Source organism: Phalacrocorax aristotelis, chromosome 2 (genome assembly GCF_949628215.1).
Source record: "Phalacrocorax aristotelis chromosome 2, bGulAri2.1, whole genome shotgun sequence".
Taxonomy (NCBI): Eukaryota; Metazoa; Chordata; class Aves; order Suliformes; family Phalacrocoracidae; genus Phalacrocorax; species Phalacrocorax aristotelis.
In genome coordinates this window covers 112,962,388-112,981,197 of record NC_134277.1, presented here as the reverse complement: position 1 = coordinate 112,981,197, position 18,810 = coordinate 112,962,388, and the positions used below count along the sequence as shown (strand labels likewise).

Genomic DNA, 18,810 nt, shown 5'->3' with positions numbered 1-18,810 from the left:
CTCTGAAGTAGAGAGAATAAAAGGCCCAGTGCATTGCCTAAACATTTAAATTTTCTGCAAGCTTGCCTTTCCAAATGGAAAAAAAAGTCTCTGCATTTAGCTAATAGCATAGACTCATTTGAGTGGCACAACTGTTCAATGTGAGATTTGAAATCTGTGAGCAAACCCTGGTTGAGCAATGACTTTCATATACAGACTCTGATTCACACAAATTATAGATTTCACAAATGAAAATTTCTGCAAAGCAAATTCAGGTCACTCCCCTTTAGCTGTATTCTGTTGGATCTATTTTATTTCTCTCTGCATTTACGCTGAGGTCAGAATATTCATACAGATACATGTGATAAGAGAAAGTTTCAGGCAGTCGGGTTTTGTTTTCAGTGTACATACACCCTCTCATTCCCAGTACATTTTGTTCCTTTCTCTTCCAGGAAGAACACAGTACTGCCTTGCAATACCTATTGTCCTCATATCGTAAATTCTCTTGAGCTAGGACAGAGTGAAACAATCAGGATGGTGAATTTATTAGGCAAATTGGTACAGAAAATTTAAACTAAGAAAACTTAGAATATAAGGTTGCAGCCAAGTTTTCAGTGTCTCCATGAGGTGGTTCAAAGGGCACAAGGAGGTGACCCCTTCCTGTAACCTTCATGTACCTGAATGTGCTCCTTGTGAGCGCCAGGCTTCATGCAGATACAGTTGCTTAGCAGTTTGGAGAAGACTGAACGGTAAGTGTCAGCGCAGATTAAAGTTACTTTATTCCCTCCAACAGGTACAGTGTCCACAAGACTCACTCTTTTTTTCTCCAAACCTCTCTCATCCACCATGAGTGGAAGCAAATGACAGTTATTCTTCCCAACTCCTCCACCCCAGCTCTTCTAGTGAACATTGCACAGTATCAATATATACCAATTGCTGAAAACTTGATGGTATTTTGTAACTGACAAGGGGCTCTACATTTATCTAGAGTGCTAGACTTGGGACAAATACTTTTTAAGCTCTAAGAAATCAATCTTCACTCCAATGGCACAAGCACTTAGCAAATTACTCAATAACAACTGTCTGAAAATTTTCTGAAAACAATGTCCATTTCAGTTTGAAAGGGGGAAATGACTAGTACTGAAAAATATTGTCTCCTTGCTATTTAAACAGAATTTTATAGAACCTTGTCTCCCCCGTGACAAAGATACAAGATGCCGGGGAAAAATCCACTCGTTACAATTGGTTTTATATTTGGGGAAAAGATCATGGTTAATAAATATCTAAACATACTAGTCTCAACCTGGCAGCAGTTTCTAGAACTGCTGACCAACAAGGATTTTAGAACAAAATAATTGTAATTGGGATTTCAAAAAAATTAATTATTCATCTTCTTAGAAATCTCCAAGATCAAGTTACAGCTACAAGCTTTGCATCTGTTGATCATGCTGCTGCCTGAAGCCAACAGAGACACAGCCAAGGTAAGTTCTCAGTTTGCTATCACCTGGCACCTGTGGTGCCTTTGACTTTTAAATGAGAGACACGGGGGTTTTTCTAACTGTCAGTTGATCAGATGCTGCATCATGAAAGTATTCATCTGTGTTTTTTGTCATTTCCTTGACAAGATGTTCCAATTCCCTGGCTGCCATGTCTCTTACAAGCCATTAAGAAATAGATGCTGGAGGTATCCAGCTGCTGGAGTCAGTAAATGGCACTCAGGCATCATTTATTCTGGAGCACCCATTTCAAAGGGGCATGTTCCTTGCATGGTTTGGAAAAAGAAGGTCCAGGTTCTGGGTTTTCTGTATAGCTGGAATTCTCTAGGATGAAGTTAAATGAAAAGCTGCTTTCCAGGAGCTTGCCTAGTGCACTCCCAGGGCTGAAGGTCTTCCAGGCCACTGGACCAGACTAGAGGAGCTAGTCCTAAGTAAAAACCCCTGAAACTTACCTCTGTAGCACAGATGTCAGGGCCTCGGCCTCAGCTGTTTTGCCTTACAAACCCACCTCCACACCCATGTACTACTTCTTGATACAGAAGGAGTGGCTACAAGCATTTTGGGTGCTTGGCTGCCCCCAGATCTGGCTGCAGCTATGTTCTGACCCTAAGAGACACTGGTTGTGTTTTTGGACTTGTTTCCATGTAACGGAAACCTGGGTGAACAAGCTGCCTGGGACCCCCCAGACAGTTCACCAGGTCCCCCCCTCACCAGGACCCTGCAGTTCCCTCACCCCTGAAAGGCGCCCACTGCTTAGCTTAGATTTAGCTTTATGAGTCCAAGTGCCTTCTTTACCTGTATTTATTTATACAGTAACAAGGGACAAGAATAATGACCCTCTTTAAAGTGTTTGGAGTTCTACTAGTGCTTTCCAAAGAATGGGTGTTATTTCTTCCACCAAAGTCCATATCAATATAAAGCAATATATGTTACACTCATGCTAGATGAGTAGTCTTAATTATATGAAAATAGGAGTGATGACAAAACTGAATGCATCTCTACTTGCTATCTCTAATGAGATTTTAGAAATTTCTCCAACACAGTTTCTGTTTTGTAATTTCTTGGTTTGTAAAAACGTTTTAACTGCAGTGTCAGGGTACAAAGAAAGTGGTTTTAATGGTATGATGTTGCAAAAAGATTCACTGGCAGATCCCAACTCTAACCACAGCTGCAATCCATCCTATTTAGTCACTCAAGCAAAATTCTGAATAAACTGCCCAAAAGAAAAATGAGGTTCCTTGGACTTTGCCATGCGTCTGCAGAAGTGACAGCAAACAACAACCACTGAGCACTTCTTGCTTTCATTATCCCAGAATAAAAATCTGGGGGTTGCTGGCAGGAATTATTTGGTTTATATCATATATGGGACTGGTGCACATTTGAAGAGAGCCTGATTACCCTGGTGACTGCAATATAAAAAGCCTTGGCCAGATGTATCAAATGAAAACCTTGAAATCTATGAAGAAATTAATTATTCCATTGCAACAGCTTTCTCTCCTTCCTCTACTACAGGATTCAGTGCCTTAGTGCAGATATTGTACTTGGCTTATAGATTTGGGATTATGCTCTAAGCGATAGATAATATATTAATGTGTATTTTGATAACATTAACTATTCCTTTGTGATTGACACAGGTGCTTGTACCAGCAAATATTAGAGTAATCCAAATCAGAAAGCAAAACCCCCTAATTTTCACCTCCAAGTACAAATATACTAGCTTCCGAGTCAGCCATGATGTGCATTTGAAATGCTGCATTTAAGAAGTAAAGTAGTTCGTGAGACTCAGCATAACAATTGTTTTTCCAGGCCTTCCTTCAGTTCCTGAAGAAGGTGGTTGCTAATGAAGGGAAAAATAAAATGAATTTGTGGAATGTTTCTATGATTGTTGCACCAAACCTCTTCATCTACAAAGGGAAACGTGCAAACCAACAAGAAATGCAAGCAGCCGCCACCACAGCGCACATTGTGCGGCTTTTAATTCGGTACCAGGACATCCTGTGGACAGTGAGTAATGCTGGTTCCCTCTTTACGGCTCCAGTGCAGAGAAGGATTTTGATATGTGCAGCAGCTCAGTAGAAATCCGAGTAAACTGACGTTCCTGGAAGAAACATTTAGCTGTTCTTTGGAAACTGGCTTGAGTCTCCTATACCTAGAATGAGATACGTACAGGATAGGTTTGTCAGATACCTCCAGATGGAGATTTACCTCACCTACCTAAGACATCCATTTTAGCACAAATTGCCCTCTGGAGGTACCTATCCCACACCATCGTTTATACAGAAGAATGCATAGGGGAATAATTTAATCTAGATGCCCAGGTGAGATATCTAAACTTGAATGAGATTAAATGACTTTTTAAAGTGTAGCCCATAATAATATGGGCTAAAAGTGTGTGTTACCTGCTGGACTTCCAAAGGTTGGCATGAAGACGACAACAGTCTCGGGTCGTTTCCTCATAACGGAGGGAGGGTATGATGGGGACTGCAAAGACTACCTCCTAATAAAGTCCCTACAACTGCAAACATCACTAAAAAGTTTCATTTGGCATGAAAAATTATCTACAGTTTCACAAATGGAATAACTGTGGGTTGTTAGAGGGAGCTACTAATTGCACCTAATTATATCTTCTGGGAATAAATAGAGCTTCTGTTGCCTAAAATTTGGTGCCTCTCTAAAGATCCAACACAAAATTTATGGGGGAAAAATTACTATATATTCTTAGCTCTGGTTTCCTCCCTTTAGGTCCCATCTTTCCTGATTTCCCAAGTGAGAAAAATGAATGAAGCAGCAATGAACAACAGCAAGAGACAGCTGATGTTTGACAAAGGAGTGAGAAAACTTCTGAGGAGAAAGACTATGGAACGGGAGAGACCTGAAAGACCAGAGGTGTGATAAAAATATATCATTTTCAAGGGTAGATTTAACCAGCCTCCCTCCTTTTTTATCTCATAAAAGCTTCTGGGAGTGGGGAGGAAATTTTGCCATACAAAATAAGCTGATTTGGGACCTATCTTGAAAGATGTGCTTCCCAGTCTAACAGCCTGATAAGCTTTGGGGATTGACTGAGAAAAGGTGAGGAAGGTAGGATGATTTTATAGCAGCCCAAGTTAGAAGCTGTTATGAACACATGCTGGTTTTGTACCCGTTTTATAAGAGAATAGTCATACGTGGCCTGTCCTTGACAGCAATGATCTGTAGATATTCAACAAATGCATGGATCTGTAGTTGAGTAGTAGGATGGTCCAGTTAGGATTAATTGCGCTTACCCGTGCCCTGGTCCATGCCACTCGCTATTTTCCTTGCAAACTTAAGTTTTGCAGTTTTGCACTAACTTCCTAAGCAGAGAGAAAATCCAGTTTGCCCAACATAGACACAAAAACTGGGTCTAAATTTTACGTGCCTAATGAAGTAGTTTGTGTTGTTATTCCCCATACAGTCAGAGAGGTGGATGCTTTGGAGGATTTCCAGAGCTCCGGGTGCAGTTCAGACTTAGGAAAAAATCTTCATTTGGAGGTCTTAAAGCCACAAACTTTCCTCCACTGCCTAGATACAGAGTTTAGGAACTTACTTGAGGCATGCTACTTCAGTAGACCCCCTTAAAATAGCTTATGTATTAGGTGTAAATATAATTTGGGCAACAAAGTATTTTGCGTATACATGTACAAAATATACAGTCTCTATAGCAGCTTAAGTGTAGTATTTCCATGTAGTAAATACCTTTAATAGCCTGGAGAGAATGTCTTTAGAATATTCCATGGAGGTTTAAAAGAATGGAGATTGGTGAATTGTAAGAGGAGTAATCAAGGAACTGGTCAAGGACTCTATAGTTATTGAAAAATAATCTTGAAGAACAAAATAAAAGACAAATTAGGAAGGAGTGATATTAAGAGATTATAAGAAATAGAGAATAAGTCACCTAATACAGACAACAGAGAAAATGCAGAAGGAACACCAGGGCGGGGGGGGGAGGCAGAACACACCAGAAAGAAAAAGGATATGTATGAACCTTGAATCCATGTTAATTCAGCTTTTTTGAGAATTCATTTGCCAGTATTGACTGAAATATATTGTGGGTAGAACATACAGTTGTGCTGCAGATGGAGACATAGGTGTTTTTTTTAAATGGCAGTGTAGACTACTGTGTTGCAAAATTGTATTCACCCTGGAACAAATACAGTGAGAGCTTCTAAGGAGAGTCAATTACTGCAGTCATTGCATCTTTGGGAAGGCAAGTTCATTGATTGTAGTAATTGGCTTTGCATCTAATAAAAACGGGACTAACCACGGCAGGTAGCTGAAATATGAAGGGTAAATTGGAGGCAAACTCTGTTTGGATAACTGAGTCGAATTTTGAGAGCACTTAACACAATCCCTGGGTCTCAGATGTTCTAAATTACACAGAGACAGAGACTGGAGAGACTATTGTACTCTGCTCAGCATGGTATTAACTGGATTAGAACTGGAATGCAAACCTTGCTAATTGATTTATCCACCATTAATCATGGAAGAGTGCATAAACTTCATAGATGATCATTTGAACCCTGCGCAAGGTCAAATTTCAAATTAACAGAAACCATATGGTACTTTGGCATTTTATTGTACATGAGCTTCAATCTAGCTGAAGCTATAGGAAGTGGAAACAGAGAACTGGATCTTCGTGCCTCAGGAGAATTTAGTCTTTAAAAGGAAGACCAGATATTCCTCACCATTTTTATGTACTTTTAAATAAGCAGTTGGTTCACTGACCAACGTTACCAAAATAACTTAAAAGATCTCAGATAACAACTTGACTCAATATTACTGCAAGCAATTAAAATTCAAGGGCTGTACTTCATTCTGCGTGCATTTACGTGATACTTACCAAGGAGTTTGTGTCTTTGTGTTATATCTTATCATACTGTACCTATAAATTTGTGTTTGTATGACTGTAAATGTTTTTGAATAATTAAGTGAATCCAGGACAGTGATTTTTGCAAACCACCTCAAGAGTTGCAGAACTGCTTCTGAATGGAGCTACAGCAATATTTGCCTTAGACTTACTCTACTGAATATTGATTTTAGGGAGCTGTCACTTTTCCCCCATACCTGCAGTCTGACATACCCGAGGGGGTGATAAGAGTTTATGCTCCACTGCATTCGAAAGTCTCTATGGCAATTCAACTTAACAGCCAAACAAAAGCCAAAGACATCCTGGCTCGATTCCACTGTGAAAACAGGTGGGTAAATCAGAACATTTTGTTTTTTCTGAGCAATAATGTCAGGATAATTAATGAATAGACTGTCCCCTTTTCAAAGACTCATTGTGACACAGGAACTATTTTTCTAATCTAAAATTGCTAATTTATAGTTATGTTCGTCAAAGAAATTTTAACCACTGATTTCATCCTTTATATTTTACTTAATAATTGGCTCCCATACAGAGTCATTCTGCCCTCTGCTATGCCACTACTGAAAACATTCATTTTATAGACTTGCTGCATAGAGAACCCAGAGGGATTGTCTTATATCGGCCCATAAAATGTTAATATTTTTATTTCTGTAAGGTAATAATTATTAAGTTATGGGAAATGGTAAATTGTATCTGAAAGTTTTCTGCAAAGTCTTCCCACATTACTGCATAATTCACTTTTTATATAAATAACAAAAAATACATAATAGAAGGCTTAGTTAACTGTGACACAGTAATCTACCTCTGTAGCAGATTCAGTATTCTGCAGTGCTCTGTTTGGCTGAAGTCCTTGCTTTCAACAAGTAAGTTCAGAGGGACAAAAATATCAATTTTAACTTAATAGAGATGGTGGTTGATAAGGCGGTGGTTGATAAGGCAGTGGTTGATAAGGCAGTGGTTATCACAGAAAGACAAACTGAAGGTTTTTTTTCTATCCTAGCCGCGGTTCATCACAGAACATGAGAGGCCAGATCCAAAGTTTACATGAAATTGGAGGAAATATAGGTAGGTCTCATTTTTGAAAATTCAATTCTAAATGTCCTTAGCCTTCTAAACCACCTCAGGGCAATGCTGTTTTCACACAGCTGGGTCTCTCCTACCTTCCAGACCATCTGCAATAAAGAAGCCTGACTCAAACGCTCTTAAAATCAATGTAACGACTCCAGCATGACTGAAGGGGCACCATGCAGGACATAGTGACCAGCATAGTGACAGCTGGAACTCAGCAGGACTCCTGACAGCCTTGCCAAATTCATCTGACCTTTTGCTTACCTCTCTCACTCTCATAATCGAGCATTTTTCCATGGTTAAGAGATCCTTAGTTTTCCTCTCGTGAGCACATTCAAGCCTTTTCCCAAGACCTGTTTCTTCCTTACTGTATTTAAGTGTTAACCTCTTCCAAATACAAACCTCAGAATTGAGAATTCAGCTCCTGCATGTATGAGCGCACCATAGTCATACTAACCCTTGTGCTTTATTTAGACTGTAAATTCTTTGCAGTAGGGATTTTGTTTTCTTCTGTGTTTCATGTAGTGACATTTTTGTAGTAACAACGGTGGCTTGCCACACAAGTTCCTGGCCTAAAGGTCGAAAACCAGATTTTAATTTGATATTGCACAGTCCTGACTCTTCCCTTTCTCTATTCATACTAAAACGCCGGATGCTCTGTTGGAGTCTTTTGCCAACTGTCTGATTAGATTATTCCTTAATTCTTCTAGATTCAGCCTTAAACAGTTTCTATAAAGTTATTACAAAACGTCACAGACTTGCTTCAGCAGCAGTCATGAAGCAAAGTCATTATTACTGAAGATATACAAAACTAAATTTGTTTTGCCTGGCTACAGAGGATGACCAACAGATGCTAGAGCAGGAGAAGATCCTAAAGGCCTTGTGAAACAATTCCAAGTGTTCCCACCATGCTTTTTCAAAAATCTGGACATTTAATTTGCATCTTCATTTAAAATTATTTTCATAGCCCTATATCTCTCAGGGTATCGTAGTCCACTGATGAAGCATTAATTCATTTATATTGCTTTTACTTGAATAAAACTGTTAGGACCCCAGTGACCTTATAAGTAATTGTACAAAAATGTCACTATAATCCTTGTGTCACAGCAATGTAACCTCACCAATTAAATGGCTTCATCATCCAGTATAAAGGCAATATAGTCCAACAAATCAACTTAACTCAAAAACTTACTGCCTTATTACTCAATTAAGAGGCACCAAATGCCTCTTTCTGTGGCAAAAGGCAGCAGGGACTCTCCAACCACCCAACTCCTAGTCCCAGTCACCACCCAGCGAAACCCTCACACTGCCAGACTTCAGAGGACTCTTTGTTTTTTCCTTAACCAGCAAAACAACAACTACCAAAACCATGATATATTTCTTCGCAAGGTCTTAGCTGGATGGGAACATATGATTTACAGAGCTACTTTTTCAGCGTTTAAAAGAGCGTAGAAAAGAAGTCACAGAGTTGTAAATCCAACCCAGTATACCCAAAGAAATATAAAACCCAAACTGTGGCACTTGCAGCAACAGTGTTGTTAATGCTTCTAAAGAAACCGTAAGATTTGTTCACTTTGCCTCGTCCATAAGTCAGCGTAATGCAGGGCATCCTGCCTGGAAGTGAAAGTGAATTCATGACTCTCACAGAGTAAAATCACTGGCAAATTTAGCAAAGCCCTGGTTTGTATCCAGGCAAGATGTCAGCTGGACACACCTAACGAGGCTCACTAGGTGCAAGTCAGAGATACATTCAAGGCCATTTTAATACAGCTCTGTCCCATTTACTAACGTGCTCAAACCACCCTATGATTCATGGCTGTCGACTTCTGTTTCAGGTCAGCACTGTTTGGATCCGGATGCATACATGTTAGATGTTTACCGTGCAAATCCTCAGGCAGAATGGGTGATAAAACCAAAAGCAAGCTGAAGCAGAAGGCTGCGGCGTACTGGACAACGCCAAATGGACAAGAGTGATGCCTGTCATTTTAAGAAGCTCTTGGCAGAGACAAAACAATACAGTAGCTACAGGATATCATTCCTTCCTACTGCACTGTCCAACTGATGTTCGCCATGTACTACTTTTGGTGTAGGTATTATCACTTCAGCTTCTGCACCATCTGAAAATATCACATCAGTTATGCTTTCATATGGGTTACACTTGTGCCAGTTGGCCCACGAGCTGAGGAGGAGGGACCAAGGTACGGAGGCACAGAAAACAACCTGTTGCAGTTGGAGTTGTTTCCTGACCTGGTGTTAGAACATGAGTTTTTGGAAAGAAAGAATCCAGCGGCATCCACGGATGTATGAAACACTACCGACCACAGCGTAACACAGAAGCATCACAGAGACATTAAAGAAGAGAAGGTATCTGTCAAGCATGGAAGAGAGAAGCTCAAGCCGCAGCGGTGCTAAGATGTAGCTGTGTGACGAAATCAAACTTTTCTGCTTAAAGTAAACCTGTACAGTGTGCATCACTGCAATATTTATGTCTCTCAGTCACTCCTCATGAGTACTTGATGCTGGGGGAGGGAGGGAGACAGGAGGAAGAACTGCTGTATAGACAGCTATACTGCTTTATGTATGTACCACTGTATATATTACTACCAGTCTTCCAAAATGGTCTGTCTGGATCACATCACTGTGTGCAACTGTAGAGCCACAAACCATTTTCTCCTTCCTCCCCCCGTCACACACACAAGCTTTGGGAAACAAATGCTAGAGGAGAAGGGCCATATTCCCCTGGCTCCACCTTTTACTTGATACTCTCAGATTTAAGTCTGCGTAATGCCATAATACGAGATATATATTAATGGTGCCACTTACAGACATCACCTTTTTTGTTAAACAGTATAGTTTCTTCATTTGTAATCTAATTCCTTTTGTTTATTTTATCTTAAATATGTAAGCAACTTTTATGCTATTCAGCTGCATTGAGAAGAGAGATCTTTGCCCAGATCTGGTATAATACAGCATGGAGGAGAAAAAGAGCTTCCAGTGAGCAAAGGGATTTCATACTCTTATTTAACATTTACACATTGGGGCCTTAAAACCATAGCCAAACTAGGCCCAGTTGTGCTGGGAGTTTTACAAATACATAGCAAACTGCAGCTCCTTTTACAGATGGCACACAGGCTGACAAGAGACCAGTGGGCTGCAGCTGAACTGGGAATGCAGCACAGCAAATGTTACACAGTACACCTAGTTTGTAGCCAGTGACAAGGGTGAGCACCATTCTTCACCCAATCCTCTAGTTTTGGGCTATACCTTAAAGAACTAAAGCATGTTTGTTGAGTAGGGAAATCACAAGTCTCTGGAAAAACACAAGTATTTTCTTCATCTTTGTCTTACACAAAAAATGGGAACTAAAGCCTTCAAGTGCACTGCAATGCCTCCGTCACTGGACGACGATGTTGCACAATGAATTCACCCACAGTCTGACAGCAGCGGGTTTTGCTCCTGATCTGGACACACAGATGAGGCAGAACAGATGGTGTTCTGTTTACCAGGTAGCAACGTGAAAGCGTTCTGAACCAAGTTCTTCAGGTGAACATAAAGTACAGCAGCCTGTAACTTGCGATGCTCTGCTGAAGCTGTGCGATGAAGGCTTTCACATTCTAGAAACCCTACTTCTGGTTCAAAGTTAATCGTGTTCTCCAGCAGTTAACTTTCATTGTTAGTGTTCAGTAAAAAAAATCAACATTGAATCAGTGATTTTGATTTTACCAGCAACATTAATGTCTGCAGAGGGCAGATCCCATCTGCCTTTCTTACCTTCTTGAGGTAAAAAATGGTAAAATTCAGCAATGTTATTCTTTCATTTTCTTTAAAACAGTGAAATTTTTAACTTTCTTGGTCGTTTTTTTTTCCCCTCTTAACACTAATGGATGCACAATTGCAGCCAGGTTAAGACCAGGACAGTTGTATTATGAAATACGCTGCTTATTTTGACAACTATTTATTTTAAGTATATGAGAGATAGTAGATCTGTGGTTTGTTCATAGGACTAAGCATAAACATTTTGTCAAGTGCTTTGTTCCCGATTCCCTGTAGTTCCCTCTGTGGCAATGGACAACTCTTTCTACTATGGTGCCTTTTTCTTTTAGCTGTAAAACAGGACTAGTACTTTCCTTATAAAGGTAACATGACAATTAGTTGAGCTAAATTCTGCTCTCGGATGCAGCAAAACAATTCCCTGAGCAGAACAGGAGTTATAAACATCCGTCTAGGGAGGACAAACTTGGCAAAGGGGTTTTATGTGCAAAGTGCTTTGAATACAAAAAGCATCATATAAATGCTAAGCATCATTGTATTTATAGCCAATGAAAGAGCTTTTGTGACTATACAGAAAGCCTAAACATAACCAAAGAATTTTAAATGTCATAGCAAATGATATAACTTTCTACAGTAGTTTCAGACAAATACATTGACCTCTTCCGTCTTGCCCGCTCACTTCGCTCTGTGTTCTCAATGGCCTTGCAAGGGCAAGTACAGAGCACCCATGTGCTCACACTGTAACTTGCTCAGCATGTTCTGGACCCTGAAGTGAGGACCTCATCGAAATTATTTCCGAAATAGATGTCACTGTATGCTGTATAGGATAGAAGGGGGTTTTGGAAGACTTCCACCTTTTACCACTTTGCAACTTAGGAAAGCCAAATCTGATGTAATGAAATCCATCCCAGCAACACTTGTTTTATACTAAAATTGCCTATAACTTTATAAGACATGCATATTAGCAGATGAACTAGGTGCTATGCAGAGTGCCCAGACTACCACAGCATGGCCAAGTCCCTGCTGCCTCTGAAACAGAATGGCAAAATTCTTTTTGATATAAATGGACCCAATGACCCATGGGTGCTGTGGTTAATAGAGTTACACATTAAGTTGTTTTGTGTTGCTGTGATACACTAACTTGATTTAATATGCAGCAGACAAACCAAACAATCCCTATGACATTTTTGAATACAAGGTCTCAACTTTAGGCCTTATATTTCAAAATGCCAGAAGAGGCACCTGGAATTTTGTTCCTCCTAACAGCAGTTGAAGTCAAAACCAAGTTATGATAGGACTGTCACCTAACAAAAAGCAACATATGTGGAAAGCTATTAATAAGAAAGTGGTAGCAAGCAGGGAGAAACTTATTCGGCAAACTCCAAAGATGCCTCAGCATTTATGTACTCTGTGGTTCTACAAAGACAGCATTTTGCATATCAACACATAGAGAGAGAGAATGTATTGCAAAAAGTAGGTATTGGAAACAGACTGGAACGCTCTAACCTGTTTATGCAGCTAATGTCATTAGAATGTGTGCGTGTGTGCAAATGTGTCTGTGTCTATGTATAATATTGACTACCTCACTGCATTTTCCAGGAAAAAATATTTTGGCTTAGAGGCTTAATATTCCAAAACTTTCTATTACTACTCTCACGTCTCCACTCATCTTTTACATTGATAAAATGTTTCTCCTTCTACGGGGCAAGATTTGGGAATTACCAAAAAATATATATTAAAAGACATTTAGGATATGGATGAAATTTTATCCAAACCATGTTGCCTCAATTACTGCTTAATGTGAACCTCATGAGATCAGATCTTGGGGTTAATAGATAACAAAACCAAAACATAGCGCATTTCAGTTTTTATTTTTCAATGGCTTTCCATTAATGTGTGCCTTCTCTGGAAAATAGTACGATGCCACTAATCAAAGCAAAATGTTTGTATGTACGTTTCCTTTACAATCCTCATTATGTTATGTGTTTTGTTGAAGTAAGCCCACATGTAAGCGTATTTGTACAGCAGAATGTGTCCATTGTATTGTATCCATGTGAAAAATAAAAACAATACCAACAAAGAAAGCTCTTCAAATCTAAACACGTGGTTTTCAGATAGAAGCAGGTGACAAATTGCAAAAAGCAGTGGTGAATCTCTCTTAAAAGCAAGTTGTGTTATAGCACCTGAACACAAAGGACCACATTCTCTCATCCTCGCTCAAGTGGAGCAGTTCTTTGCTCCAGGAGCCCTTCTTTTGGACTACCTCGATGCAAGATACAAAATGACACTGCTTGGAATCAATGAAGTCAGTGACAAACTGCTTTGGGGTTTCACTTGAGCAAGTATTTTTTAAACTAGTATGAAATACATAAAGCAAAACTGACTTTAGAAAGAGTTGTAAAAATGCATAGTAAAAGCCAAACAAAATTGTAAGGAGCAAACAAAAATATCACTAGTGCAAAGAGTAAAAAGGAGATGGAAGTGACTTGTAAAGGACTATGTTTATTATAGATGCAACTTCAAGCACTGCTCAATGATCTGGCTGTTGATAAATGGATGTCCTTACCTGAGTCAGATCTAGTGTGTGTCCCCCAAACCTGGCTCAAGCACAACTACTGGACACCTCATTTTAGAAACAGAGGCAGACACAGTAGTTCAAGGTAAAGACAGAACTGCTGACTGGCCTATGAATTGGGAATCACAGAGCGCCAAAGGCGGTTCCCTGTGTCCTGTAAGAAATACTGTTTTCCCAAGAAAGATGCATCAGTTCTCATTGCCAAAATACATAGTTATTCCCAAGCCAGACCCAAATCATTTCGTCACCAATACATTTCATATGTGTCTCTGTGCTGTGGAGTTGCTGTTTGTCCTGCAGCTGATTACATGAAAACATCAGAAGGAACATAATCCTCCTAGACAATGAGCCTATAATGGGTGTTGGAAGCACTGGATATTAAGGCAAAACAAAAAAGGATTGGAGCTACCATATAAAATATAAATAAGAATATTCTATTCATTCGACTCTGACACCTTCAAAATCATGCCTTTAGTCTCCTGCTCCCTCTGCTGGACTCTATCCACTTGTACTTTTCACTTAGCCTCTAGGCTCTTTTTCTTCTAACTGAAATGTGTGGACAAGTGAACTACATGAAATAATGCACAGTTTATTGCAGGTTTATTATGTGGTCCAAAATTATTAACTTTTTATAAAATGACCAATAAACAATAAAATGAAATACTGTCAAGTAATCAAAAGAAAACATACTGTAAACACTGATTAATAAAAATTCCCAAAAGAAAAATACCCAATTAATGCCATTAACATTGTAGTAGAGGTATTTGTTGTTTAAAACTGTTTAGTTAAAATGCAGACACAGACCTTCTGACTAAAAAAAATAAATGACCTGAGTTGGAAAATAACCAGAAAATCAGAAAGATGCAGGCTCTCACCAATTCTTTTCATTATGAAATGAGACTGAAAAATAACAGATCAACAAAAAAACCCTCTCTCAGTCCAGACAGGCTTTGCTGCAGTTCAGTGCTCAGCCCCAGGGCAAGAATGAGGAAAGATTCCACGCAGGTCAAAAGCTCTGCTGAAGTCAAATAATTCTGCCTGTTGGCCCTTGGTCAACACGAGGTTCCTCAAACAGCCACGGAAGGAGCTCTTGCTTGTGAGGCAGTTTTGCTTCACATCAGCTGAAAAACAAACATGAAATATGTAGAATCTATTTACAGGGAACTGAAATCAAAGATCCAGGTTATTATTCAACTACTTTCCCTCTCTCCAAAACAAGAGGTTAAACCGACACCTGAGGAGCACCAAGTTCCATTCAGGTTTGGATGATGTGGGTCATCCCATCATGGACATTCACTGCTGCCTTCAAGCACAAGCCATGTGCTGGGATAACTTCTGCAGCGTTTGCAGAAATAATTTATCCCAGGGGAAAAGAGAGGTGTCTTCCAAGTTAAAATCAAAACTCTGCCAAAACATGATGTTGGTAGAGGGTCCAACTCTTTTTTTCCATGCAACCTGTGAAACAATTCATTCTACTTCTACAGTACTCAGCTAAACTGAAGAATTTATCTCTCGTTTATAAACCCTAATTCTTTCAGCTGAAGCACAGTCGAAAGAACAATTAGTAGCACATAAGCCTATTTTAAAAAAAAAGTTTCACAAGGCCACTTTGGTATTCGAGGAAGACCAAATATTAATCAAGATGTGGTTAATTAGCATTAATTAATTTTTCATAAAGCACCCAAACCTTGACCAACAGAAGGCTCTAAACATTGCAAGCTATTATCCCTAAAGCTTTCCAAATATTTAAAAGCTAAGTTTGCCCTTCAGTCCTCACCGCCCAGTTTTCACACAAATGGAAATATCTGAACTGATAAACTGTAACAGCTGTTTCAGAGACAAATGTATATGGGCATTTTATGCTATGTTTGGAAGTATAAGATATTCAAAACCATACCAAGCCTACTCACTTTCAGTACTGATGTGTTCATTAAAAAGCATGCCTGCAAAAAGGCCAAACTCATGATGTTCAAAAGTCAATCCTCTTAATGAGTACATTGTCTTGGCTCAAATTATCAACTAATGAGTTGCACAGCTTAACTGAAAAGTAATTCAGTTGTCTATTTTTTGCACTATCTTTTTATATTACCATCGTAGTATGATTGACTGACTTCAGAGGGAATTTGCACAGAACAAGGGAAATACACGTTCATCTGCAGCGGCTTGACTTCTGCCTGCACAGCCCTGACATGAAACATTGCCAAAAATAAAGCAGAGAAGTGCACCAAACCTTGCTTAGATGAACGTGAAGGCAAGCCTTAATATGACTTTGACTGCAAGAGAACCACTCCTCAACATACACAGCAGGGATATTGTGAAGTCTGAGAGAGGCTGTGAAAAAACAAACCATGTGGAAGAAATCCTTCCCAGAAACTAAAGAGCAATTTTGTGTAGGAAAGTGATACGAGGTCAGTTGATCTTGCCAACACAATCAACAGCTAAATGAAGCCCTCCACAAAGACAGTACACACAAATATTAATATGCTGTGACCTCAGCGACAATGTGGAAAATGGTAACTGTTATTTATAACTCAATGATGAACTTCATTAATCAGGGGGGTGGAGGGGAGAGAGCTGGAGGGAGGGAGGGAATGTGTTAAAAGTCATTTTTATGACAGAGAGTGAGAGAAGAGAAATACTGTTGCACCTACCAGGATAGCCTCCAACATATATGGGATTGTTCGTATCTGCAGATGTTGACTGGATGTAGGGATTATCAGTTTGAACCAAATTCCCATCAATTACCAGTGAAATGCGATGTTTGCTTTTGTTTGCTTGAAGCTTGTGCCATTTTCCATCACACAAACTATTTGTGCCTCTTGGTTCATATGTAGCCGTTATTCTGCCAGCTCCGTTGTTGACATGGAATAAAACCTGTATAAACAGCCAGATGCCAATAAAGACATAAAGTAAGAATACATGAACTAATTTGCCTAGATAAAAGCACAATCATGCTGGTGCAGAGATTTCTGTTTTAATAAGTGTTTGGTAATTAGGCAAAGCTAATGTTTACTTTGATGTATAGAGTGTGTCCTTATTGAAGTATCTTTAAAATCTAAAAGACTTAGATCTATCCATGCAACAAACAGCCTGTTGGGTTAGCTTGGTATACTTCGCTTGGGATTTCAATCTTTCTTACAAATACAAATGAAGTAATTTTCTCGCAGAAGCTGAGACTTCAGATCTGAAAGAAGAACCACTGTTTCTAACTGAAGTAGAAAGAGAAGGGACTGAAAGCATTTGTCATTGCCAATACATGTGTTGATTTCATGCATTTATTTTTCAAAGCAACAATTGCCCAACTCTGTGGTGAGAATTAATATGTAAATATTAACTGAGAAATCATGTTCCACAGGAAGAGTGATATTTAACACTGTCTCTAGCTAGGAAGTTTTGAATCAAAAATGAGCTATTGATTGTTAAAAGGTTTATGGAGCATAATGGCCAGTAGAAGTAGAGTGAGTTTATTGCTCATTAATATTAAAGAAGAGATTACAAAACAGGGTGCTTTGTACATGTAATAATGTTTATCAAGAACAAGTGTAGCTCTATGGCAGAAAAAGTATTAAGCTACAAGAAAGGTATATATTTGGTCTAACATACAAGGTGTGTAGTAGAGGAACTCACAGTGCCTGCAGGCTAACATAAATTACACTAATTAAAAAGGCAAAAATAGTTCCAGAGATTTCTGCTAATCTCACATTTTATCATATGACCATGATGAGAAACCTTGAGACTGAAACTCTGTCCCATACCAGTTCTGTGGGGATTTGGTTTGGACATTTTGCCTCCATCACATTTCACTGGTGTCTCTTTAGCGCTACGCAACAGTTCTAGCCTACCAGTTTTAAGCAAGCTTTGTGAAATGAATGCACAGGGCAGCTTACCTTGCCATTTACAATCTCCAGTCCAATGGCATCAACCTTAGCACTGCTGACCCCAAGAAGAACACCATGCACCGCTGTTGTACGAAACTCCAGTGTGATGTTCACATCAGACCGCACTTTGTAACCTTCTCTGACTGAAAAGAAGTTATAAAGCTTCTAATGCAAGACTTATAACCCACAGTACAAAGTAGAACACATACATTGTCATTAAAAGGCGTAAAAAGCTTGTTAATTACTCTGCTGGGATACGACCTTGTGAAACATCTGGAAAGTAAGTTTGCCAAAGTCATAATTCACATTTTATACTGGAAAAGATAAATTCCCAAATAAGTTTTCTTTCATTAATTCATTACATTCTATCTCATTTGTAAGAAACAACAAAGAGCACAAATGTAACCCTTCATGTTACTTCACAAGTTCTCTACATCTTCTGTCTCCACACCCTTTAACAGACCTTAATTTAACATTATGAACATGGATATTCTTAGCTAAGAAAGAAGTAGTTCATTTCTTTCCCAGTGCTAGAATCATTAGCTCTTTCATTTGTGGTGGAAGATGGCCCTTTGCAGAAAAGGCCACTTTTGGACATATGGAGTTAAAGGAACTCAGCTAGAAATACATATGCAGGGCATGCTCTCTTTGTGTGAGGAGTCAATGAATTACACACAGTTCTAGCAAGACCTAATAATAGTATATTTTCATTAACATTAATTCAGTAAGGTACTGCTTTCATTTAATGACACTTACCAAGAGCAGCAAAGCCACTCCCATCAAAGAAAGTACCGTCCTGCACTGTTACATAGCATTTATTCACAGCAAAGATGGAGACAGGGCTCTCGTTGTCCAGCTGTTTGCTATTAATCGTCATGCTACTAATGCAGGCAGGAATACTGTGAGTCACCTAAGCATATCGAAATATAAAAGTTAATGTGCAATACAAACTGCTGTAATGCCCTCTTAGTGATTCACCTGATGTTATTGTAAATAAAAAATTCTCTGAACAAAACACAGCAGGATCTAAAATATTTATGTAATTACATTCCTATTATTACATAGAAACATAGAATCATTAAGGTTGGAAAAGACCCCTAAGATCTTTGAGTCCAACTGCTAACCTGTCACTGCCAAGTCCACCACTAAACCATA

The 18,810-nt window shown here is 39.1% G+C and overlaps 2 protein-coding genes across 6 annotated transcripts in view; one reads left to right on the top strand and one right to left on the bottom strand.

Annotated features, from left to right (window-relative positions):
- Positions 1–12,959, top strand: part of ARHGAP28 (Rho GTPase activating protein 28) — a 76,098-nt gene extending 63,139 nt beyond the window's left edge. For all 4 annotated transcript variants that reach the window (XM_075084716.1, XM_075084715.1, XM_075084718.1 and 1 more), the window contains 6 exons: positions 1,378–1,460; positions 3,282–3,479; positions 4,218–4,361; positions 6,537–6,691; positions 7,364–7,428; positions 9,267–12,959. In XM_075084716.1, the coding sequence (XP_074940817.1) occupies positions 1,378–1,460; positions 3,282–3,479; positions 4,218–4,361; positions 6,537–6,691; positions 7,364–7,428; positions 9,267–9,358 (737 nt within the window). In that variant the 3' untranslated portion in view covers positions 9,359–12,959. The remainder of the gene's footprint in view (positions 1–1,377; positions 1,461–3,281; positions 3,480–4,217; positions 4,362–6,536; positions 6,692–7,363; positions 7,429–9,266) is intronic.
- A 1,401-nt stretch (positions 12,960–14,360) lies between these two features.
- LAMA1 (laminin subunit alpha 1) overlaps positions 14,361–18,810 on the bottom strand; it is a 109,971-nt gene continuing 105,521 nt past the window's right edge. For both annotated transcript variants that reach the window (XM_075084713.1, XM_075084714.1), the window contains exons 60-63: positions 18,412–18,565; positions 17,665–17,798; positions 16,429–16,651; positions 14,361–14,898 (exon numbers count right to left, since the gene is read on the bottom strand). In XM_075084713.1, the coding sequence (XP_074940814.1) occupies positions 14,738–14,898; positions 16,429–16,651; positions 17,665–17,798; positions 18,412–18,565 (672 nt within the window). In that variant the 3' untranslated portion in view covers positions 14,361–14,737. The remainder of the gene's footprint in view (positions 14,899–16,428; positions 16,652–17,664; positions 17,799–18,411; positions 18,566–18,810) is intronic.